This window comes from Topomyia yanbarensis, chromosome 2, assembly GCF_030247195.1.
Source record: "Topomyia yanbarensis strain Yona2022 chromosome 2, ASM3024719v1, whole genome shotgun sequence".
NCBI lineage: Eukaryota > Metazoa > Arthropoda > Insecta > Diptera > Culicidae > Topomyia > Topomyia yanbarensis.
Window position 1 is genome coordinate 376,321,948 of NC_080671.1, and position 27,462 is coordinate 376,349,409.

Sequence of the window (27,462 nt, forward strand, 5' to 3'; positions counted from 1 at the left end):
CACGGTAAGTCGTGACTTTTTTATAGGAATCACAAACGAATACATGCATAATATTTGATAATTTCGTGAACTATTTCTCGAGCACGGATATTGGATTGTGACTAATATATTAGGAATCATGAAATAATTAACAAGGATTGAATGAATTTATTAAAAACATTCCGAGTTTCGTGAAATAGTTCACGAGAAAGTATCCAGACTGTTTGATTTTGTGAACAAATGTTCCTAAATCTGTGAATAACTTCATGAGGCATGAATCGTCATGCATAATATTCATAAAGTTGTGGACTGGCTCACGTACAGAAAATCGATTTGGTAATGACATGGCGGAAACCGTGACTAAAGTTCACAAAACAAAAACATATATTTCCACTAATAAAAGCGTCACACGGCCGTTACTGAAGGAAAATTAAACATAATTATAAAACACGTGATTTTTGTTCATGGTCCTGTTTTCGTAACGTAAAAACGTGAATGTTCCAAAATTCATGGCACTTTATTCACGATTTTGGGTAATTTTTTTTGTGTTTGTGTTCGTTTGAGCATTTGTTACTACTGGATCAGGGAATGGATGCAGAATTGGTGCCTACAATAGAATAATGGGTAATCTTTCCTAGGATTTGTTGGTCACATTTTACCGGTGTTCAATTGCTGCCTTCGATTCGGTTCATTTAGGAAGATCGGATTGGATAAATTAAGGTACGATTAGTTTCCCGACGCATGTGAATAATCCATTCTCGGTTAGAATAGTATGATCAAATTTTAGCGGAATTTAATTATCTTTTCTTTTACTGCAATAGACTGTATTAGCTGTACTTCTACTAGTTTGCTTTTCCGCTACTCATGTATACCAAAAATATTATAAGCCAATTTACACGCTTTTACTTAACCCATTATAATCCAGGGGTCTCAAAAAGTGAGTCAAATACAGTGATACCTTCAATTCCATCAAAAAATGTATCAAAGATTATGGGAAACACAAAATCAGTGCTTAAAATGGTATCAAGAATGAAAATATCTCGCGTAAAAAATTGTATGTAATGTGCGCTTAAATAAAAACAACAAATTGTAAGTTCTTTCACATATTTCTTCGGATTTTCTGATAGACTTCTTCTACACCTGCTGGAACGCTTTGTCTTATAATGGAATTATTATCACAAAATTCAATTAAATGTATTGCTCACAATGAAACATATGGTGTAATGATCCCATTAGTGCAGTAATAAAGCAGTTTGATGTAAAAATTCTACAGTAAATATGCGTTAAACGCTGGACAGTTCTGCGTATGAAATTCCATACGCTGGGATGTTACGGGTTAATTTTTTTGCATCTTAGTTTTCTTTATTCGGAATTTAATTTTTCCTTTTATTAGTTTATGTTCAATCAAATCACACTTACACTTACTAACACAATCAATTGCTATTCTCTCATATACCCTCACAATCTCTCTCATTCAAAACGTATAAGCGCTCGTGGCCTTTGCGACAACATAAACCTGGTCACAACTGCAGTCATCCACACATCCTGACGCCCGCGATTTCGCCAACATTAAAACACCCAGGTAATTAAGGGGTTACGCCGCTATAGAACATGAAAAATATGCATATTTCAGGAATTTTTCTAGCTACAATAAAGAGGTGAATCGAGATCCTGTCAAATGGGATTTATAATACTGGTTGTGAAACACATAAAATATTTTTTCTGATAATTCTGTCACAAGGTAACAGTTGTGCAGCCTTTTCCCGTAGACGCGTCTTTTTGGAAAAGGTCCACGGCCGGAAACCTACCCCCGTAATTTTTAAGCTAGAGTTTAAAACTTGAAATTTTCTGATGCTTTATAACCATAACAAGCGATGTAAGTAGTTTTTTTTTTGATATTTCAATTTTTCGCGAAATGGCGCTCTTTTTATAAAAAAAACGCCTACAATGGCATAAAAATCGACACAAAATTGTCGACTAAAAATTAACCAATAAAAAATAATGTTCTACGTGCGTCGCGAGAGAAATCGATTCTGAATATACTGTAAAACTTTCGGATCGATCAAAAATCTAATTACGTTTCCGGCCAGTTCAAAAATTGTGGTTTCGAGATAAACGCGGTTGATGTTCCCAGTATTCATAAAAGGTTTTGCGGCAGAATTGAAAATTTTTACATTTAGCAATTATCGTTGCCAATGATTTTTGCTATATCATTTTCATGGCCACACATTTTAAATCAATGAAAAAATCGTTTTTTTTTATTTTTACAGCGGTGTAACCCCTTAAGTTAACCTTTTAGAACCTATAAATTTACAAACACGATCTTAAGCACTAACTCACTGCTCACGCGATCATAAACCGGTCACGTTCGGAAGTCTTTACCCTCGCTCTTAGCAGCCTAGCCCCATGCCTTCAAGTGGACCAATCAGTAAAAATGATGCACATATTCACTAGACAACACGTTCCATGGCGACATGGCCGGGAACTCTAGTGATATTGGAAAATTCTCCTCTAGTATTCGAACCGTATACCGCAAAATAAGCATCCGATTTACGGTCCGTGTGATGATTCAAAAACACACGCGAATATGCGAATGCCACACGGTTATAAAATCTGTGTCCGCGATCTCGCAAACATGAAAACACCCCGGTAATTAAGTGAACGTTTTACCATATAAAAACTTATAAACGCGGTCTTAAACGCGGATCTACAAACACATGTGCGATCAAGAATCGGTCACGTCTCGTCTAGCATTTAGCACAGTAACGCTTAAGACTATCGCGATCATCCACGCACACTAAAGCAATCACCAACGTCTCTCAATCATGAAAACGCCCCGATGATCAAGTGAATCTTTTGCACTAATAAACTTATAAACGCGACCTCAAGCGGAGACCTACAAACGTCTATGTTCGCGCAATAATACATCGGTCACGTCGGAAATTTTTTACTTTTGGTCTTAGCAGCCTAGGCCCTAGAACTTCAGTTGGACAAAAAAATGACGCTCGTATTCACTAGACAACATGTTCCAAGGTGACACGACCGGAAACTCTAGTGATAGAGGGAAACTGAATATAATACTTACTTTTTAGTGTATCTAAACCATACACTAAAAAGTAAGTATTATATTCACGATTCGCACGCGATCATTTGAGAATACACACTAATATGCGAATGGCCACACTATCATAAAATCGAATTTATGCACGCGAAGTTACATACTTGCTAGCACACACGACAAACACGTTAACATACAAACGCTCGAACCTTCGCGATCATCCACGCATACCTGCGACCGCGGTCTCACAAACGGGATAACGCTCCATTAACTAAGTGAACGTCTAACGTTTAATCGGTTACGTTCAAAACTCGACCATGGCAGCCTAGGTCCATGCTTTCAGTTGGATCAATTTAAATAAAATGACGCTCATATCCACTAGACAACACGTTCCATGGTGACGTAACCGGCAACTCTAGTGGTATGGAAGAAATCACTCTCTTCTAGCATCTGAACCGTACATCGAAAATTAAGTATCCGAGTCACGGTCCGCGCTCAATCATCCAAATCACACGCGCATATGCGAATGAAACCACGGTTATAAAACGCGAAGTCACCTACACGCTAGCACACGCAACATACAAACGTCCACGCGATCGAACACGTTAATGTACAAACGCTCAAGTCTTCCGCGATGATACACGCGATCGTGAAGTCCCTACGCTCGCACATATCTGTACGCTGTAATTGACCTTAAGCAGTGTTTTAGTTCCTTCTCTATTTGGATGACGTCTATATTAAATTAAAAGGACCGCTCCTTTCTTTTGCGTACGACATGAAACTTTTAGACTGATGCCCAGTTTCTACAAGGTGTACTGGAAATCTTCAGTATGTGGTATGGTCTAAACAGAATGGTTTTAAATCTGAGTAAATGCTCAATCGTCACGTTGACACGGAAACGCTTTCCGATTCAGTTTAACTACCATTTGTTCGACTCGAGCACAGGCTTCCAAGGCGTCCTCACGTCAACATCTTCGTCTCGGACTTACTACATGTCAGGGTGGATTGCTCTACAATTCTCGAACGTCTGGATTTTGAAACCCGCATTCGTGCTCTACGCAATAACTCTCTCCTACGATTACCGTTCAGAAGAACGAACTATGGTCACCAGAGCGCGATTACCAGACTTCAGTTTATCTTTAACAGTGTGGCGACGGTCTTTGACTTCCACTTGACGAGGAATTTGATGAAAGCTAAAATATTATCCATCCTTAAATGTAATTATTTTAAACAACGCAATTGGGGCCAAGGGGTTGGTGACGGTATAACAAATAAACGAAAATGATTGTGGACTATAGAGTGATGTGCTTCCTCCGAGTATCAGTGGCACACCTTTTGAATCTCAGAAAGGGTTACAGCAAGGTGTTGGGATCTCTTGTCTACTGAGCTTGAGCTTGTGCGACCACCCCTGGCTGCTACTCCGTTATCGATCTGGTCTAGCTGAAGTTGCACAGGGAATCAGTAGACAATTATGCTTGGGAGTAGCGAAACATCATTCAATGAGCAACTCCTAGTAATCCTAAACTGTTTTATTGGTCAATACTGACGCCGGCCAGGCCCAAACGTAGATCACGGAAGGAAAAGGTAGGAATGTCCGATACTTGCTTTTGCTAGGGGTCGTATATACTACTGCGCACTCCACAAGTGTCACGGGAGGAGAATATTTGTTAGTAAATATAGAATTTAGATTCTACTTCTTTATTATCGACGCCAGAGAGGTAACTCCACTATTTCGATACATCAACTCATGGACCGGGGACCAACGGCTTTACTTCTCTTCCGAAGACTCGACCACAGATTTTTTTCTCCTCAGAAAAATCTCAACGAGCTCGGCAGGGATTGAGCCTAGACCAGCTGGAATGACTGGCGGTCACGCGTACCACTCAACCATCAGCGCCATCGGTTTTGGGATCTGTTGTCTACTATTCAATAATGTTTTGGAAGGTGTCTGTAATGACTGTCTCGAGTGGTACGAATTTCTGCAAAATGACGGTGGGAACATACACTCGGTCGAACACAAAATATATGAGAGCAAGAATTTTGAATGAGCAAACATTCCACTGAGAATATCGATTTATGACGACGATATCAAGCTGGTCGATGAGTTCGTGTAGTTAGTAATGGCGCCTACTCTGGGATTCAGAAATTCCTTTTTTGTTTAACCTTCCGGCAGTCGTGCTAGTGCACTGAGTGCACACTGCTCTGGAAATCTAGCGAAATCATCTTAGAGCAGCTGCGGCTGCTTGTTCAGTGAGCCATTAGCGCGACTTCTGGAAGGTTAATTCCTTTATTTGGAACGGCTCAACCTGTTGCCTTAATGGAGCCCTGAACTTATTATACATTTATAAGATGCAAAAAATAAAAAGAAAGCAAAGTCTGAGAGTCTGTAAGATCCCGTAAGCGCAACTTTCCATTGCTCACCGAGACTTTTTTTTGTTGCGTAGAAATATTTATTTCTCCGTCAACTGCATCTTAGGAGTCATTTAGCTCTCCCTCGTTGTTATACACGTTCATTCTATCATCGCGGTTACTGCCTTGATGTTCGAGTTGCCTAGCTGTTTGGCTAGCTTCTTGCTCTTACGGATCACGAGTATGAACCCTCTGTCCTTGGTAGTAGCCTCCTTATTGACGGTATTGGCTGTTGAGTTTGAGGTACTTGACGCAGCTTTTGCAGTTCTCCTTATTGCCTAAACAGCAGCCACGAATTTTGCAATCGTTTGTGGCTCAGAAAATGGTGTTCAATACTGTGTGTTGGAATTTATTTCCGTTGATATGCATTTCTCGCTGGTCATACGGCTATGGTTGATATGTATAATGGTACTAACGCATTGTGTTTTGTATTGGTTAAGCAGGAGTTAATGAGTCGTTGAACCCGCATTCTGACCACATTTTGAAATGCCTGGGAACTATTTTTTTCCATTTGCCCCTTCGTAATGGATTCCACTTCTCCGAAATACAACAGGAATCTTCTAAAGACCACTTGCAAGTAAATGGCACCAAATCATGTAGCCGTACCTCCATTTTCCGTCAGCCAAAAATGTGGATCTTATTTTAGCAATCTTTCACACACACCCAGATGTTTAAGCTACGCTAAAAGATCGAAAGTCAATGGCTGCAGTGTTCGGCCGTAGAACTACTTCTTGTTTATGTGACTCACTCATTTCAATATATTACCAAGGCAAAAATTAAAAGTCCTAGTCAAGCGATGTTCAACCCGGATTGAACTAATCTAGTTTAATTCCTGGGTATTCAAGCTAAAACGACACGAATTAAACTAAACAGAAAGTCTAAATTCTGCATCGTGATTCTATTACTAATGGCATTTTTGTTTTTGGCAGTCCATTACACCAGTGTAGTTGGCGCTACACTCAGTCAAGCTTGGGTATAGTCTCCCAAGCAACCAGAAGTTCGTATAATACCTAAAAAGGACCCTTTAAAGTTCACATAAAGTTCTTAGCGAACTTTCAAGCTGCTTAAATAATGGAACTTGAAAGTAGCTTAAGCAGCTATTGGAACATAAAACGTAATGAAAAATTACTTAAAACAAGAAGCTTATGCAGCTCCCTTATACACACTTTTGGTTGCTTGGGCTTGTTTTTTGCACTACACCGGTGTAGCACCAGATAAAAATGAAAACGCTATAAGGTCCTTATTTTTTAGACCTATAGAGCTCAGAGTTCTCAAATAAAGTTATGGTCATTTGTTTCAGTCACCACCTATTTCATCGGAGTATTTACACTATGCAGAGTGCTTCATCGGACTGATGAGGGGTCGATCAATATTACATCAAATACTAAAACGAGCCTACCCTTCGTAATAGTGACAGAACAGAAATCTTTTTGGCTGGAGAATCCTCTGAAACCTGCCATCGAACTTGGCTGTACGGTATTCGTTGTAGACGAAGACGCCACTTTCAGATTCCTAGATAAATACATACCAACGCACGATGAATCTATGTTCCGAAGACCAGAAAAATATGTCATAATAACGATTCGTTCTAAACAATCAATGCTACTGTCGCGAATAGTGTCCCACCCAACCCTACAAGAAATCCCAAACTTACTTATTGTAGTACCGGATGTCAACCACTTCAAGCTAATGACACATCGCTATGTGGGAAATCCACCAGAAGCGTTGGATCTGCTACAATTGGATACGTATTTCCCACAAAATGAGACCTTTCAGAAAAACAGTAACCTATTCCCGGACAAACTTGCAAATCTGATGGGTAAAACGTTCAAATTGGCATCGTTTCACCTGCTTCCTTGGATTATGGTGCGTCAAGTGGACAATGGAATCGTCCGATATTTAGACCAACCGCACACCATAGATGGGCTCGATGGATACGTCCTTGTGCAGTTGTGTTTGTGGTACAATTGTACCTGGGAACTTTCAATCGGTAAGACGGTTGATTTGTCACCGCAAATTCTAAACTGATCTTGGATAATATTTCTAGATCAAGACAAGCAGTACGGTCAAGTTTTCGACAATAATCATACAGGCAATGGGATGACCGGAGCATTGCTGTATCGAAAGGCCGATTTTGCGCTAGCAGCCGTTGGAGGATGGTTTCAGTTATTCCAATACTTCAGCTTCTCGATTCCTATTCAATGGATTGGGATAACATGTCTTGCACCTAAACCAACGTACGCTAATCATGCTGTAATATTTTTTGTATCCAAGTATTCAACTTTTGTCTTTTAGGCTAGTTCCATCTTGGAAAATAATTTTCATGATGTTCACAAAAACCGTTTGGTGTGTGGTGATTGTTACGTTCATCCTAATATCTCTGTTCGACAATATGCTACCTAGAGACATCGGTTCGTTAGCAGCAAGGCGTAAAAGTTTGTCGTGGACTTTCCTAAATGTACTAGCCGCTTTCTTGTTGCTTCCGTCGTTCCTCAGACGAACTCGTGCTTCGGAAGTAATTTTATCTTTGGCTGTAGTTATGGGTACATTCCTTATCGGGTACGTCTACATAGGAAAGATTCACAGTATCTTAGCGGTACCCGTATTCCAGCCGCCAATCGATACGGTGATTGATCTAGCAGTAAGCGGTCTTCCGTGGAATGCTCCCCATGAAGTCTGGATGTACCTGCTGAAAGGAAGTGAAAATGTAATACTTTTAGGTAACATTTGAAAACAAAGTTACCAAATAATGTTATTATATTTCAGCCATACATTCTAAAACTATTACGTACCTTCAACGTTGCACCGATTCCAACTCTACATATGATAGCGGACAAAGGCGAACAGCCGCTTGTTATGGCAAAACTGCATAACGGGCATTCAATGGTTGGTACCTGGGTAACCGCGGACAATATCGAAAACTACCGTCGGTTGACAGAGTTCCTGTATTACGAGTACGACACGGGTTATGCAACCAAGACCTGGCCACTGCTGGATAATTTCGACTACTTGGCCATGTGGATTCGTGATGCCTGCCTGTTTCAGTATGTAGAATTGTTGGAGGTGTTCCACTACATGGACTACAAGGTGCAGATCTCAATCGAACATTCCCGCGATAAGCAGAAAAATGTACTAAAACCATTCGGAGTGGACGAAGTGGCCGGTGGATTGCTCATTCTAGGGTTCGGGTATACAATAGCTCTCGGGGTGTTCATATTTGAGTTAGTAGCAAAGGCTATTGAGCGTAAAAAGCTGGTAAAGCGGCTAGCGATAAAATGGCGATTCAAAACTATAGCGGAACAAAATGGAATATCCAGACTGGCTGCTAGTCATGCAAGTGTTTGGACTTCCGGCAGAATTTGAGTTGTCTTACTACTACGATAGTTAGATGATAGATCGAGTAACTAGGCACTGTAGATATGAATATGTGTGTATAACCATTTGAATGTTCACCGGCTTTCCAACTTATTTCGTTACTAAAATTGCAAATCTGCTTTAATTTTGGCATTCTATTTTGTTACGGCTGCTAGATTCATTGCGATATAATGCATAGGGTGTAGGAGGCGAACTAATAGTTGCAGCAATATGCCTTGTTAAGCTACCAACCGTCACGAAATATTGTTTGATTAGTAGGAGAGAGGGCTGGGTTGTGAGCCATCAGCGCTTATTTTTTTCTGATTGACCGGTATCGCCATCGGTCTGTGTAAGTTTGTATTTTATCATGAGCCAGTTTTTATTCTAACACAGAAGCGTATAGTCGTATATTTGGTGCCAGCTGCAGACGTCGTAGTGACAATTGATCACGAAAAGTTTTTTCATTGTAAAGTGCTATTCAAAGGGCTGAATTTGTCCCGAAAAGGTGAGTATTGTACACACTTGTTGAGTGTTTGATTGTATTTTCGATCCTATATTGGGTTATGTCGTATTGAGATTGTAAGCGTTATTTTAGACGTTTCCAAAGTTGCGTTATGATTGGGTAGTGTATCACTTTTTTTCCATGCGATATTTGTACCAGAACTGTCAACTACTGTGACAAATTGAGTTAAACAAAATTTGTGCATCAAGGGCGCACAGGGTAGACGAGCCCTTATTTATGTCATTAGTAAAGGTGTCACATTATTTCGTTGATAGCTCAGCCTAGAATGAATGGGTTGCGCCTAAATTCCACATTGGCTGCCCGGTCCAAAAAAATTTCGATCTCTCAAACTCTTTTTTCGCATACATACAATTATGGCTTCGTTTTTTCTGATTTTTTTTCACGATTTGTCAGATAGTTCACAACCTAGCTACTTTTTTGAAACAACCAAAAATCATGTATTCCAAAAATTGGCCATAGTGACACTTCGATCAAAACCCAAATCTCACGAGATGTTATATTCAATGAAAATATTTCAAGTGAAGGTTTCTGAAAACATGTTGTAATAGCAGTTGAAGTCCATTGAACTGGGATTTGAATTTAACAAAGATTCAAATGACTTTATTTTAGCTATACATGAATGTTTTGCTTATGTTCATAATACATATTTTAAAGGGAGTATGTATAGTAGTTTTTTACCCTGCTTTCTGAAATATTTTTAAAATTTTTATCTCAAAAATGCATTTTGCATATTGCACAATACTATTTTGTCTTGATTAACAATTTTTAGTTGCATGCTAAATTGTATTCACCACCCTCTAGTCTCTTTGAATTTGCCAATGCAAAAAAATAGTTAGAATGTTGATCCATGATTTGGCGCCAGTTCAGGGCCGGCGGAAAGCGTGGGTAGTATGGGTAGTACTACCCACTCGAAAATAACCGAGTGGGTGATTACCCACTCGAAATTTTGAACCATTTCAAAAAATTTAGATGTGCAACGCAAGTATCTCGCACTACACACATTTGAAAACATCAATGTACCACAATTCCAATTGCATAAACGAATGTGACTTAATGTGAATGTAATGTAAGAGTATGCATTGCGAAAAGTGAAAAAATCATTACTAAAGGACCCCTCATCCTACGCTTTCTACCCACTCGGGCGTAAAATGTTTCGCCGCCCCTGAGCCAGTTCATTTATCGAAAATGAAAAAATTTATGGGAACGAAAAGGGCTTTACAGCATATTAAATTATCTAGTGCTTGACTAATCCTTTTTTCAAAAAATCAAATTATGAACAAAATGGTGGACATTTGAAGAAGAAAATAGTTTGCGTTCTTCGAAAAATCGTCTTAAAATGCATCAGAAAATACTTACAATTAAAATTTTCCGAAAAAGATGAGTCATAGACGAGATAAATTAATAAGGTTTTAAACAAAAAAAGTAAGTTGATAAGCAATCAGAGAATAACTTCGATGACATGACTTTTGTAAAGTTCAGTAATGTACGCTGCCGTAACACAACACGAATCGCAATTGTTTCACGTCACACTTGATTAAAACTGCAAATTCAAATTAAGCCAACAAAACTGTTTTTCTGCACACAAAATCTGACACAACACTAGACAGCGATAATGCGACACAAGTAATCAAAGCATGCAAGATTACCAAATGAAACCATTTTTGTAGGGTTTCCATAAATGGTGACCCTTATCTAAACAACCAGTAGAAATAGAAAGCCGATATCTTCGGCAATGTTTCTTGTAAGAGTATTCTCCAAAACTTTTCTGAAGACACTACCACTTTATCTCTTCAGCTTCACCGAATATGTTTCATACCATGATTTTAGACTAGAAAAACATCTTTTTCGACTCTAGCTACCAGAGCCCTGGATACAACCGGATACAAAGGATTTGTTCAGATGCTTATAGCATTTTTGTATTACTTTCAAACCCATACTGAGTGGTCTGCCCGTTTTTGCCCGTTCATGAGTTATTTGAGAGCAAAGTAGGCCGTATTTCGAACAAAAAACGTGAATATCTCAAAAACGGTTCAACATAATTTATTACTTTGTTCACAAAAATTATGTATTTCATTAATTGTGACAGTTCTGTAGAATATTGTGGCCTTCTAAAAAATCTTGAAAAAAAGTTATGATGAAAAAAATGATTTTTCCGGTCTTTTCTCAAATAATGCTCGATACCTTAAAAACCATTAAAGATAGGACATTTCCACCTTCGGTAAAGTTTCTTATAAATGAATTTACTACAACTTGGCTGAATGCTTCAACTCGCTATCTTTAATTATACGAGAAATAAATTTTGCATCTCACTTATAGGAGGATTAATCAACAATTTTTTTATTTAGAAAGAAGGGGCGTTCCATTGTCACAAATTCTTCCAAAGGTTGTATATCGCTTTAACGAACCATTTCGAAGTTATTCAAAACGATCACTTTTTTCGCGTTTTAAACCACTGTGCAACGATGCCTGCTTGGTCGGTTTGTTCGAGGATGCAAAATAGTGCGCCAAACGCATAACTTTCGGGCCAAATGCATTAAACTGGCTCATCGTGTCCGCGGGGAGTGCGTCTGAATTATGCTCCCGCAATAAAACAATAAACGGTTCTTTACAGGACCAATTAATTGTGTTCTAATAAGAGTTAAACTGAAATTTACATTTTATGGTGTATAGCAAATAATTTTCAGAAAGCTATATATGAAATACGATGTGTGGAACGAAAGAAAGAGAATTTAAATTATCCTCTCTTGCTCGTTTTCGTGCACTGCTTTTCCATTCCTTTCTGCTGCTAATACCATCATAACTAAAACGAATGTACGTGTTCCCCCCATCCCATGGCCAGTATCAGCGCTAACAAATAAGACAAAAGAATTTAAATTTGTGAAAATCTTTTCCTTCCTTCTTTTCAAATCTGCAACAATCTCTGAAAATATTGTTGGAATGTTGTTATTGAAAAACTGAACATGCAAGTTTGCTAGCACTGGCCACTAGATTGAAGGCGATGGAAAGACAGAATATTCGTTTTGGTTATGCTAGTATTGGCAGCCGAACGAAAAGGAAAGGCACAGGAATGGCACGAAAACGAGCGAGAGAGCGATAGTAGTGCTTTCTCGTGTGTTCATATATGAATATTGGTCGGTCGGTTTTTCTCATCATCCGTATTCGTTCAAGCACTAGCAAGCAGCCAGTAGGGATGTCCGATTTTTCCAATTAATCGATTAGTAGGTAATCGATTATTTTTTACATCGCTATTAATCGTAATCGATTAAAGCCAAGAAATAATCGATTAATCGAAGTAATCGATTAGTTTAAAAAAATTCTGAGAGCAGTCCCAGAAATCAATAACGTCCATCTCGAGCGTTAAAGTTGAGTAAAAGTTAGCGTCTTATTTGAAAGTGATTGGAATATCACTGTCAGGTGCGCTAGTGAACTTGATTGAATTCGCAGCTGATCGTATAGAGATTAAAAAACAATAAGCTAGTAGCGATATGATGATATGGCAGCGCTACTGTTTTAACGGATATTCATTCAATTCCATACTAAATTTGCAAAAGGGTGAATAAGATTTGTAAATAAACTTTTATTTTGATGGTTTCTCTTAATTTTCTTTAATTCAAAGCATAAAACAGTTGAAATTTCTTCTACGAAGGGTAAAAATTTATATTAATACATATTTTTCATGAAATTCCACTCTGCAGCAGACTAATAAGCGAAACAAGTTTGTTTTTAAAAAACACTTTCGCCCTTTTGACGAATTAATATTGAATTGTTTACACAAATATTAAAAACTTATTTGTACGAACATGGATGTTTTCTGTAGCTAGGATTTTGTTATTGTTGAGTAATTGTGACTATGATGATCGTTCAATTCTGTATATAGTAGAATTTCGGCGAATGAATGACGCTGGCTTCACAATATTCTACGCAGGGCCGCCTTTAGACTATTCGGGGGTCCTGGGCACTATTGAGCTAAGGAGCCCCTTTTATTGAATAGGTAAAATCAGCTGTCGTGAATGAGTATTATCCAAAACTAATTCCCAGCATTAAGGAACCACTTCTATCTCATGCCATGCTGAGACACTCTTTCATGTTTGACCTAAATCAGTCAACCGCGTTGAACATATTTAACAAAATATAGAGTGGTATTCAAAATATACGGAGAACAAAGACTATTCCAGATTTTCACAACCTCGTGTTGCTGATGTCCAAATATCGTCGAAAAAGAAAGATAATCTGAGTGCGTCTTAAAAAGATATTTGTTTTCCTGACCGATCTGATCTGTAGTGGCAAACGGCCAAACACACTATATGCGATGGTGGGAGTTCGAAATCGGGTGAGCCGCGTACAGTGTAGTTGACATACCAGCTACGCTATACCCGATCAGAAACACATAACAAAAAAATTTTAAAACTATATCTCGCGTTGTTACTTGTTATAATTTTCTGTTATTTTAACTACTAACGAGACCAAATTTATAACACAAACTGTTACGAAAATTGTACTGTGTTATAATCTTGTTATTTCATTTTGATCGGGTAGTCTTCCCAGACGGTGTAATCTGGGCATCCAACCAGTATTTCACTTCGTCCACGGCCGAATTTTACATACTAAACAAGAACAGTATCCCTATTTAACAAACTGTTATGTCGAAGACAGCCATAACATGATTACTATTCGATGTTAGAAGAGGTCAATACTTTAGTTGTCGCGACTTTTAAAACGAAACATAAAACTTACTCGAATCTATCAGTATGATCGGTATCATTCCCTTAAATGCCAGTAATGTAAAACAGTCGGAATATAAGAAATGCCGAATGCCCATAAACGGAGGTTTTGAATTTAGCAAGGGAAAATTGAATTTTAAAATTAAATATATTTCATTTCAGCACTACAAGAATATTTTGGTTGTATGAAACATAATTTGAATATTTATAAAAGTATTCACGCTACCAAATGGCCAAGGTTCTTCAAATATCCTCAAAATGCATGCACATTTGTTATGACCTATTTAGTCAAATCTAGGCTAATGCTAGGGTAGATACGTAGAGATACTTTCAGAAGGGCTCTATTTAACTTCTTTTTTGGGATTTCATGAACGTTTACCTTCATGACGGCTTTTTTTTGTACGGCAGTTTAGTACAAAAATAACAGTATTGGTTCTGTATCAGTCTAAGACTGACCGGGCAGAGTGAAACATGCCAAATCCGTCCAAAAAGTGTCGAGTCTTCGTAAGACTTCAAGTAATTACGTTTGGACGCTTCCAGGTGGATTTGTCCGTTGAAAGACCAAGATGCGATTGAGAAATGGATAGTTTGCCACATCCGCAGTTCGCTTGCCAAGCAAGGTTTTTTTTTGTTGGTTGGCTAAGGTCCGGTTACTTTCAAACCTTGTATACCTGGTGTACCGAACGTTGCATTGTTATTAAAAATAAATTGAAACTTGTACTGAATTGAGTGAGACATTTAAAAAAAATATAGTGTTTAGAATGCTTTTATATTCATGCTAAGTGTGGGCCCCCAAAATCCTGGGGTCCCTGGCCTTGACCGAGTTTGCCCATGCGTAAAGACGGTACTGCTTCTACCAAGTTTAATTTAAAGAACCCTTTACCAGAATTCATAGAACTGCTCATAGATATAGTGTCTGCTGGAGAGACGCATATAGTGTATCTAAACCTCTCCTTCTCTTCAGACCGTTTGCTGCCGGTATTGTTTTAAGCCTTTCCTTGCTTGAACTCAAGACAACCTAAGAGTAATTATAGAGCGAATCCAGCGCGAATACCAACGTTCAATTCGTAATCCCGCGATTGAATCTTTCCAACGGATTTGTTCAAATTATGCATGGATGTAAAACGTAATTATAAAAACGTAAGTTCATGGTTTTTCAAAACCCCCTAGAAGTGAATTTAAAAGTTACAATTGGCAGCACAATATGGATATTTTACACGTATCAAAAAAAAGTAATCGACCAATAATCGACGCTAACTAATCGATTATCCGATAATCGTTAAATGCGTTAATCGATTAATAATTAATCGATTAGTTTCCATAATATCGAACTAATCGGACATCTCTAGCAGCCAGTCCACCGGAGAAAAGCAGTTGGCAATGATAACGGTCCGAAAAAGTGCCCCAGCTACTGGTGGCCCATCGCAACCAACTATCGATCAGGAACTGTCGCCATGCCAGTATTTCGCCCCAACTAAAGGGCAACGGAGCAACTAATCCGCTGGCTAACATTCCAGCGTCTGGTTCGTAAGGTTGTGTATTACTTCAAAGTCGAGCTACGCTTACAAAACTCAGCCGTAATGAAGCCAGTGATGCCTACTTGGTCGGCTTGTTTGAGGATACAAAATAGTGCGCCAAATACGTAACTTTCTCGCAAAAAAAAACAAACTGGCTCGCAGTGTCCGCTGGGAGTGGGCGTAAATTACAATAAAAGCAATGGTTCTTTTCAGGACCAATCAATTGTTTTCTATTGAGAGTTAAACTGAAACTTTCATTTAAAGTTGTATAACAAATTTTCAACAAGCAACGTAATACGTTGTGTGGAAAGAAGTAGCTTGCAGACGGAACAAAAATTTCAATTATCCTCTCGCTCGTTTCGTGAACTGCTTTTCCATTCCTTTCTGCTGCTATTATCAGTATAACCAAAACGAATGTGCGTGTTCCCTCACCATCCCTCTAGTGATCAGTGTTGCTTCAATTGCATGTGTTAAAGAGAAACGTTGAAGTCGTATGCTTCTTTTCGAGCTTTTTGGCAGCCTCCGTGAACTAACTGCATTAAATGATTTTTTTGTGCAGGTCCGTGCTAGTAGCAAACAAAATGGACCTACCAGCGTCTGATTCGTGAGATTGTGCAGGATTTCAAAGTCGAGCTAAGCTTATAAAGTTCAGTCGTAATTAAACGTCTCGAATTGAAGTCACGACGCTCCGGTTATGTCACAGACATTACCCGCCCATCTTTTTTATTGTGACCACGACTAACGGTTTAATATAGACACCCCATTTCAATATTTCGGAAGGAACAGAAGGTCGAGTTTGGAAAGTTTGTAACTTTCATTGTACTTAACCAAATTACACAATATTCGCACCAATAATTCAGAAATATGACCAGGAATCTTCTATTAGATTTGTAAGTATGTATAATTTGCATGAATAAAGAAAAATTGATTTTCAGGAATCAATTATTATCTGTTCTGCCATTGGCCAGTACTATGCGACTTCCTCATACTAACAATTCATTTCATCGTTAGCCATCTCCCTCACCAAGGCCAACAAAAACGGTCCTTTTCAGGGTAGCATTCCTTTTAAGCTGCTTCCCTCAAACGATCATTATTTGTGAAATTTCGATCGAATAACTTCTTTTTAAGTACATTCCGTACATTTTCCACGGGATTGATGACAGGAGATTGGCATGGTCCGAAATTATAGTCACTTTATTATCCCGAAATCATTCCTTTACATACTTCGATGTGTGTTTTTGGTCAATATCTTGCTGAAACTGTCATGTAAAGGCACGTTATCTTTGGCATTGGACTGCATGACATCCTTTAGGATGTCCATCCTTTAGCCTTGCATTCGAATTTTGCTACTATAGTGGCGTTGCGCAGAATAGGACCTGCGCCATTCTACGAAAAGCAAGCCCCAAACCTCATTGTTCTCGCCTCCGTGCTTTACCATATTTTGCGTGTGTCGCAGATCAAACTGTTTGCACTTTGGACGTTTAACGTTTCGTTGTGCATCGGAGGAAAACAGGTTTACCTTTGATTCGTCCCTCCGAAGGATATGTCGCCATTTTTCGATTCCTTCTGAACCAGGCCCATTAACGCTGTAAAAAAGCAAATTGCATTTTTCTTCAAAGGCTTTGACTTCGAAATAGTGGAACCTTCTTAGCAATTCTTTCTGGAAGATTGGGGTTTACGGCCTACAGCAAATTGTTCTCGGACTTTTCCAATTTGTGCTGAATTGGTCTTGGATGACGCGAATGGGTCAGATTTCGCTAAAATTGCAATACGATGCTCAGCTGCTGCAGATGTTTTCTTAGGTTTTTTGCGTGTTTCCTTTTTTCAAAGGTTTTAAGGCATTTGTAACGAAGTTTTCGGAACGCCGCAGTGTATTCGCGATTTATTTATACGTCTTATCTTCTTGAACTTTTTTTTAGCAAAACTCGTTCCACTTGAGTACAGTGAGATGCTCGACCCATTCTATAACAAATCTTTGACTGATTCAACATTTAAATACATTTATTAACACGCAGAATTCTTCCTCAAATAAAACGTATAATGGAATTATGTAAAATAATAACACGTTAATATATTTCACACCTATTATATTGACCACACGAAAAAGCCTGCGGTAGTCTTGTTTTGCATCTTGACAAAGCTTGCAAATATAATCAGCGCCAACAACCCACTAGTAACTTGACAGATCCCAAGGCTTCTGTGTGCGGTAGGTGTGATTGAGACTGCTGCAACTTGGTATGCGTAATTGAGAGAAAAACAAAATAATCTATCACACACCTATTTTATTGGCCAGCAGTGTATGCATGTATGTATACATGTTTTTTAGAGAACAGAAAAAATGTTCAAAAACAACCTGAGCAGGAAAAAAATGTACAAAAACCAACAATTCAATTACTATTTCGGTAGGGTTACAGCACCCATCATCGACACACTACCACTACCAGCTTTTGATCATCCACACAACGTGGCAATTTCTGCAGGGTAGTAGGAAAGCTAGCTGCCGGTCAAGAATTACTGCTCTTCCCCTACGACGACAATCTGGGCGGCAAACTTCAGACTGTCGAATTTATTGAGCCCTTCGGTTCCCTTGTGCCATTTACTACCACTTCCTCGTTGAGTTTCCGACTTGTTCGCGAACTACTTGGTCTAGTCCCTGACGATGGTGCCGGTACCGAGGTCAGTTTGGCGATTCCGGTAAAGCAGGGCGTCCGGTTCACTGGTGCCTCGATGAAACGCGACTGGTGGTGTCTCGTCGCAATCTACTCAGTCTAGTCCACAGCCGTCTGGCGAAGGAAGTTCTCCCAATACCTATTCTTCTTTGGTTTTCGCTATATTTCTATCGGAATAACCGGTAGGGTGCCATGGTCGGTCTGGCGAATCCGGATGGAGCGTGGCGTCCGGTTTGCTGGCGTTTTGACACCCCATAAACGGTGCTCTGTTGCAGTCTAATCGGCTAGACTTCCGCGGTGGATTGGTGATTGCTCTTCCGAAACCGTTGCACGATGTTCATCTACATCATAACTCTGTTGACTGCATTCCACATCTTTGCGTCGTTTTTCATTCCGTAGGCTACATTATCCGGATTGATATCCGGTCCTCCCGTTTAAAGTAGCTCCCTGCACGTCGCTTCAAACCTCGGACATGCGGAACACATGTTCCGGTGTCTCCTCGACGTTCTCACACAGCGGGCACAATGGTGACGTTGCGTACCCGAGTCGATGAAGAAACTTCCTGAAGCAGCCGTTGCCCGACAAGAGTTATTTCAGATGGAAGATCATATCTCCGTGCTTTCTATTGACCCACGTCGACAGGTTTGGGATGAGCCGGTTGGTCCACTTTCCATTCTCCGTATTGTCCTATTCCTGCTGCCACGTCACCATCGAATCGATTCTCATCATCTTCCTCACGTTTCATGCGTTTAATTGATTGTAGCACTTGATATCCTCCGCCAGGGTGATGCAGATGGGGATCATCTCGGCGATAACGCATACTGCCTCCGAAGATATAATTCTGTACGCAATCGTACGACCACCAGCCGGAACGTCCTGATCAACTTTTCGAGGTTCCGCTTAATTTTCAGCGCAGCACCCCAAGTTGTAACCCCATATCGCATTATCGATGACGAAACAGACCGACTTTTCGCAGGTATAATAAAGTGGTTGCTAAAGCTCAACCGGTCATCGATTATCTCACCCAATTGTTCAGTGCACGCTTCGATGCAATCACTTGAGCTCGTGGTTAGTCGCTTGTCACTCGGCTGTTTGCTCCTTCTTCTTCGCCGTACTGTGTGGCCAGGTGTCACCAGGTAGTTGGATCGTGCTTCGGGAAGAGACCCTCAAGAGATTCTCTTTAGCTTACCCGGGCATATTTCAGCTGGCGTCGACGGGCCGTCATCGTCATCATGACGACTCAGTACGCGTTCCTCAGGGATTTTTTTTAATTCGTTTATTTGGCACGGCTCAAGGCGTTAGCTTCACGGAGTCGTGGGTCTTTTATATATTTACATGATGTAAATAATAAAAATAATAAACAATTAATGCTAAGATCGATCCCCTACACGCGACTTGCCATTGTGCGCGGAGATCCGTTTTGTGTCGGGGAAATATTTGCATCCACGTCAACTATATCATGGGGGTCATTTGTATCTCTGTCGTCTTCGCACATGTCCGGGTCATCCTCGGGGTTACTGCCTTGATGTTCGCGATCAGGTGTTGTTCCTAACTTCTTTCCCTTTCGGGTCACGAGCGTGAACCCTCCGTCATTGCTAGTAGCTCCCTCATTGCTGGAATTAGCTGTTGATTTTGTGGTACTTGACGCGGCTTTCGCAGTTGTCATTATTGGTTCAACAGCAGCCACAAATTTGGCAACCGTTTGTGGCTCAGGGATTGGTATTGGAGACTGAGTGTTGGTTTTTTTCTGTAGATGAGCTTTTCTTAGCGGTTTCTGGACAGGGTTGTCCGTAATGTGCCGTTTGTTCACAGAACTGGCACGTGTTAGTTTGTCCTTGATATGTACATAGAGTTAGCTGTATAATGGTATCACCCCCTTCTGTTGTGTACTGCAGGGTAAGGTAGGAGGGAATGGGTTGGTCTACCCGCATTCTCACCAAAAAACACCATTTGAAATACCTGGAAAGTAGTTCCTCCACGTATCCTCCGAAATGGATTCCACTTCTCCGAAATACGACATGAATCTTTTAATGACCACTTTGCAAGTACGTGGTGCCAAATCATGTAATTTAACTTTCACGTTTCCGTTATCCATATACACAGGGATCTTGATTTTTGCGGTGTCACAATCCAGAACGTGTTTCAAGTTGTTTTGCGATATGAATCTTTGAGCCTGGGCGAATTTGTTGAACGTTATCAGCACCGCGTGTCTGACGTGCTCCAACTGGATGAAACTGACGTCTGAAAACCGAAGCTGCATTTCCTCCTTCAGCAAATGTTCTACATCACCAATACTCGGTCTTATTCGGAAAAACCGGAAATCAATGGCCACCGTGTTAGCCCGAAGAATCACATTTTGTTGTCGAGACTCAGTCATCTTGATAGAATAATAGTAACGGTTCCCTTTGTTCTTCAGACAAAGCACACAAGAAAAAAGCAACTGCTTGCGCTGGCTTGGGTAGCAGCAGAGAGCACACTGGTATTGTGACTGATGCCTTTGGTGGTTGAGAATAAACTGTTCCTCAGGGATTGGCGTCTACTTCTCAGCACAGCTACTTATGGCAAACTGGCTTGATAAGCTTCTTAAAGCGTCTCTAGCTTCTCGAAACGTTGCTTGCGCTCCTCTCTCACTCTCCGATCTTCCTCTCTGCGGCTGCCTTCTGGCTCTAAGACAAGCTGCGTGTAGCGTACTGAGTTACTCATTAAGGTTGAACAGAGAAAGCGCTAAAATCGAAAACGAAAAAATCAGTTTTTTTTCCACACCGTGTGTTAGATCTTTATAAAAATCAATCAGCAGTACTGTAACAACATTCTACATAAGCTGATTGAATTTTATGAAGATTTAACACACGGTGTGCAAAAACTGCTTTTTTCGTTTTCGATTTTTGCTCATTCTCTGTCCCAAGGAATTTTTATTCTCAGGTGATACGATCCTCAAAAACGCCGATCAGCCATGTTGGTTTTAGAAACTACAGCTAACAACATTGTTTACTAGTTCTCTTCATATGTTTGCTTGGAACTATAAGCACCTTGCTCTGTCCAACCTTAACCAGTAAGCTGCACACCATCTATTGCATGGCTCCAGTTCTCGTAGCGTTATAACGTCACAAGACGTCACAATCTTGTTAAATCAGGTGCATCAACGTACTTGATTCCGCTGTTCCTCGAAGTGACTCAATAAAGAGGTTTTTGTTAAAGATTTTCGTCTTCCACTTTAGCTTGCTGGTCGTCCTTCTCCGTGCTGCACCATTGGCCGATGCGGTAGCAAATCGCCTGGTGGTCGCTTTGGGGATACTTCTCGCACACTCTCCAGTGCATTTTCGCCATCAGTCAAGAACTACAGAATGTGGCGGAGTTTCTCTCCGTGCCGATGCCCGTTTCGTGAACCAATAAGCTCCCAGTTTTGTCACGATACCAGCAGCCATTTAGCTCCCCGCTTCGACGTGATTTACTCGTTGTAGTCCTCGGCGATATACAATTTTCACTACAAGGAAATACTTTCACAAGATAACTTTTTCAAATGAAACTTTGAGAAATTCATTTAAATTTTTTTTGTTGAACATATCCATTTTTTTCAGATTTCTTCAAAATATTTCTGGGGTGATTGTTTGTCCTCAACCCCCCACCGCAACTACGCCACTGCTTTCGTTCTTATATTGAACTATAACCATGCCTTTTTACATTATAGACCACATTTAGTTAGGCCATTACAAATTATTTCCGAAGTTATTGTCTCTATCCTTGTAAATAATAAAGGGGGGGTGTGCAAAAAAAATACACACACACACACACACATATATATATATATATATATATATATATATATATATATATATATATATATATATATATATATATATATATATATATATATATATATATATATATATATATATATATATATATATATATATATATATATATATATATATATATATATATATATATATATATATATATATATATATATATATATATATATATATATATATATATATATATATATATATATATATATATAAAGAAAGTATGTTTATTCAAAGATCAGGTTATTACAATCTAATTTAATTTCTTTTTGTTTGGTCTTCCTCTCGGTTGTTTTTGATAAATGTTTGCGGGTTTTGGTGTCTGGAATCTACATTGATCGCAGAGTACAATTCGATTTGCTGCAGGTGTAACGCTTCTACTAAGACACTTCGCACATTGTACAAAGTAGCCAGGAAGTGTAGGTCCAGCCTGATAATAATGCAGACAAATGGGGTCAAAACACGTTATTTTTGTACTCTGATAAAGTTCGGGAAACTCGTTAATATCTGCACCACAGACGAACAACTTGTCTTCGAAGAACTGTTGTATCTGCAATATCTGCTTTTTTTCAATGGCATATCTCATGTACAACACTTGCGGAAATTCACACTCAGTACATCGGACAATTAATCGTGCTCGGGTGTGGGCCAAAGGGAATGGAGTTTTCGGAAGAATACTAGTGTAGGTTGATGTTGCTGTACTGGCACTCGGAACGTCTTTATCTGTGGGTTCCTGCCCAAAAACATTGGTAAAGTTTAAAAATTGTTCACCTACAAGCTCGGGACTCGGTAGCCAATTTATGTTATCGAAAACCTCTGAAGGTAATCTGATGCTCTGATGGGACCGGCACGCTGCATCTTTGCATTTTTTAATTTGAATAGTATATTTTGTACAGCGTACGTGTTTGGCTACAAAATCTTTCATCTCCGGAATGCTCATCACATTAGCCTTGAGTAGATGTTTGGAAAAATCAAGCTCTGGCCACCGATTATTAATCAACTGTTTCAGTTCATCGATATCGACTGAGGAAGCAGGTTGTCCAATCAACACTTTTTCACCTTTATATGTTAACCTTTGGAACCGTTCGGTTAACAGCATTCTTGCATCCTTCGTTCCGTCAAGAGCTAGTTAACGAAAATCAACTTCCGGATGCCTCTGCTGTGCATCCCTCCACTGATTCTTACTCATAAAAGAGCGCACTTTTTTTTGTTACTTCCGAGGTGATTCCTAGCCAATGAAACTCCAACTAATGCAATGTTAGCAATGCTCATAAACCGTTCAGCTGGGTTTATAACTAAAAAAAATGGTGGTGTTCGTACAGCAGCCAAAAAATCAAGATCAAGTTCAAAAAATAATGACATGTAGCTTAAAATGACTTGAATTGACGTCACATTATGATCTGGACCTCCATCCGTTCCAAAAAACATCATCGGCTTCGAATAGTCGACAAGAACAAGATTTTTAACAATTTCCGCCGCATGACGGAAAGCAGTGGATGGTTCAAAAATAGCATCCTTCAATATTATCGTAGGCTGTCCGTGATACCACGAATCGGTGAGCTCTCTAGGCGGAACAAGTTTGATAGTTACGGATGGCACGATGTGCTGCGGTATATTATCGTGATCCATTGCGTTTAAACCCTTTTCGTCTAAACCAGCCATCAACACTTGCCTTTGACGGCGTGTAGCACTAACAGGTGCTCCTACAACCCCACGGGAATAGAAGCTTTATCATCAAGAAAAAATATCAACGCGCTATCCGAAAACATGCATGCAAAGAGTGTTTCGTTGTAAATCTCGTAAAAATATGAAAACTTTTAACAAACCTGCCATCATTTTCAGATATTGAAACTGTTTTGCTCCGAAATGCCGATCGACATGAGCTTTGTGAAGTGTTCGTTTTTGTAACCCGAATTTAACGTTGAAACGACCATAGTACTGCTTCGCAACTTCAGAGTTGCTGTTACGTGGAACAAACTTTAACTGAAAATACTCATACGATGGTACGAAATTGTGATCAGAATTCGGGAACATTTTCTGCATCTAATCTTCACACTTCTGCATCAAATCTTGGAGTGACACACAGAGAGGTGATATCCATGTTATTTCTCCATGGCGACGTTCCTCGGCGATAGTATAATCGTTGGCAGCTAAAACCTTTTCGGCTGTTTTCCAGAAGTTCGCGAATTTTCCTTCTGATGAAGAATTCGCTTCGCATTCCAGCTCTAATACCTCGGGTATTTGATACCCTTCTTCCAGTGGTAGCTTGTATCCTGCTTGCAGTGAATTGTCCAGCTCACTGTCGTCGTCTGCAACAGAAGTTAGTTAAGTAGGTTGGTTTATGTGACATAAATATGTACTTTAATTTACCTTCTACTGCAGAGACAAATTCTTGAACTTTTCTAGTGGTCCATTTAGTTGTTCCACTATACACTTCGGAAATCCGCTTGATTTTATCCTGCTTCAGACGTGGTTCGAGGTTCAATTCTATTCTGCTAATTGCGATTGCCGAAGCGATTGAATTCTCTTCTTTCGACACTTTCCAAATAAATGTTCCGTTCGGTTTGAACGACCTGTAGAGCTGTACAGGAAAACTTAAACATAGTCTAGCAACGAACACGGCACGTCTCTTGATTAGGCGGAATAAAGTGTAGCGTTTCCGGAGGTTTCGATACATTCGACGGAACAGAAAATTTATGCCAATGGCCATCTAATTGCCATAATGTCATGACGACTGTTGTAATGAATAGTTCCATTTCTGATTTCTGATATATGCGAAAACCCACTTTGTTCTGCTCCAAATAAAGAACGAGGCGATTATAAATTTCCGTTCGACCGTCTTGCTCCGACAGTTTTAAAACCGCGGCGCAGTTCATCATTTTATCAAAAACATTTGTGCTGGTTAGTTGTTTAGGAATATCTGACTTCAGGATGCACAATACTTTTGTGCAAGCACTAATTGCTGTGATAGAATCAGATATTCTATTCGTGGCTGAAGTTCTTACAGTTCTTTAAGTTAGAACGATTGTGCTCCAGCATATACAATTTCTATTTGCTCTGCCCCATGAGGTAAATCGATTTCCCGCTGTATTAAATCGAAGAACGATTCGTGTAGCTCAACTCCGATCACAGATTGTTGAATCAGCTTACCATCACGTTCAATTCTGAGAGCAATCGGAACTGTGGTATTCGCGTTCTGTAAAAGAGGTGTAAGCGTTAGTAAACATTAATGTGGAGAGTAATTTTAACTTACCGTATCCATATTGATTAAAATCAATACGATTTTCTCTGCTAGAAGTTGAAATTTCCGAAAAAAATTACAAATTTACGCAATTAGACGTGCGCTGTACGATGGAAAATAAAAACAGTCATTGTTGCCAGTCACTGTGTAGCGATGAGTGAATGACAGGAACCGCTGTTCGTTTCACACAGTAGTGTTCCTCTAGCAAGAGTCTGGACAAAATAAATATAAATAAATTGGTAACCATACATCAGCACAAGAATATATATGAACACTGAGAAAACTTTTTACACTGAGAAAACTTTTTTTTGCCCCTCGATTTTTCGAGCCGTTAATGAAGAGGAGGGAGACAAAAACTTCGAAAAAAATTTGTAATGGCCTTACTGCATTATACCAACACAACTTATTCCACAATTAAACATATTCAATCAGCATACATTATACCTCGTTGATGTTTGTAATAATTTCTCTCAGCACACACCAGGATGCAGGCTCGTAGCATGAAAGCATATCATTATTTTAAAAGTTACTTTAACAAAAACAATACTTATATAGGAAGGACTGCTTTGCCGCAAATAGTTCTCAGATATATAATTGATGAAAATCGGAATTCGAATGTTCATTCAATTTTTAATGTGGCATCTGCCGGATACTATATCTGCAGAAGAAGTCGAACTGTCGCTACAGAATCTACATAGTCAAATTGGCATTGACACGTTTCAATGCTGCTGATTGTGCCATGTGTTATAATCAGCATCAATTCCAGTCAGCAGCTATTTCATCGGAGTGTACACCCTCTGCCGAATTCTCCACAAGCCGAAAATATCAACCAATCCATCGATGAACATACAAACGGATCGACCATTTGTTGTGGTCAACTATGACTCCTCCACTCTAAGTATTCCAATGCTGCGGGCGATTGAGTTAGGATGTACTGTTTTCGTGGTAGATGAAGATGCCACGCAAATATTTTTGGATACCTACATTCAAACGCACGATGAAACCATCTTTCGTAGACCGGAGAAATACTTCTTGCTTACAATTCAATCTACCGGAACGGTTGCTACATCTCACTTGCAAATGATAAAACATCATCCAACTCTTCAAGAGATCGCCAATTTATTGATAGCCGTTTCAAATGGCACATCAATCGAACTACTAACCCATCATTATGTGGGGTGTTTGCCGGGCTCAACAGACCTGCTCCACCTGGATACTTACCAACCAGAGAACCGAACGTTTCTCCACGGAAATGATCTGTTCCCGAACAAATTGGATGACCTGATGGGTAAGCCAATGAGGGTGGCTACCTTTCATCTTTTGCCGTGGGCTATGATGCGCCAAACGGACGACGGAATCGTCAGATATTTGAATCAATCGTACACTATCGACGGACTGGACGGGTACATTCTTATACAGTTCTGTCTCTGGTACAACTGCACATGGGAGCTGACGGTCGGTGAGTGAAATCAGACCCGTAAAGTGAACATATTGAAGTCAACGATACTTTGAGGGTTAATTACAGATCAGAAAAACCAATACGGAGTTGTGTTTGCAAACCGCACTGGAAACGGAATGATTGGTGCTTTGGTCGAACGCAAAGTTGATTTTGCAATCGGAGCTGTCGGTGGATGGTATCAGCTTTATCAATACTTTAGTTTTTCCAACCCTATAATGTGGATTGGAGTAACCTGCCTAACTCCTAGACCAAAGTATATTTAATTGCATAAGTGAGTAGTATCATATTAATCAATTCAACTATCGATTTATTTCAGGTTGATTGCATCATGGAAAATTATATTCCTCATGTTTACGAAACCCGTTTGGCTCGTACTCGGTTTGACATTCATTCTATTAGCGCTATTCGAATACTTCCTACCTGTACAAACCGTCATACTCAGGAAGAAAAGTCTATCTCGTAGTTTTCTAAATTTGTTTGGCGCTTTCCTACTACTGCCATCAGATCTGAGGCAAGGACGAGCCCCTGAGATTATCTTTTCAGTATCGTTGCTTATATTCACCTTCCTGGTAGGATATGTATACATAGGAAAAATTCACAGCGTTCTAGCGGTTCCTGTGTTCGAACCACCAATTTCTTCTATATATGACTTGGCCATGAGTAACAAATACTGGAATGCTCCTCACGAGGCTTGGATGTATGCATTGATCGGATCGGAAAATGTAA

The 27,462-nt window shown here is 39.6% G+C and overlaps 2 protein-coding genes across 2 annotated transcripts in view; one reads left to right on the forward strand and one right to left on the reverse strand.

The window, feature by feature from the left end:
* LOC131684624 (uncharacterized) overlaps nucleotides 1–27,462 on the reverse strand; it is a 127,237-nt gene that overhangs the window by 61,445 nt on the left and 38,330 nt on the right. The window lies entirely within an intron of this gene.
* LOC131680773 (uncharacterized) overlaps nucleotides 1–27,462 on the forward strand; it is a 32,658-nt gene that overhangs the window by 4,586 nt on the left and 610 nt on the right. Inside the window, exons 2-4 of the mRNA XM_058961484.1 lie at nucleotides 26,044–26,736; nucleotides 26,803–26,989; nucleotides 27,053–27,458. Coding sequence (XP_058817467.1) covers nucleotides 26,044–26,736; nucleotides 26,803–26,989; nucleotides 27,053–27,458 — 1,286 coding nt within the window. The remainder of the gene's footprint in view (nucleotides 1–26,043; nucleotides 26,737–26,802; nucleotides 26,990–27,052; nucleotides 27,459–27,462) is intronic.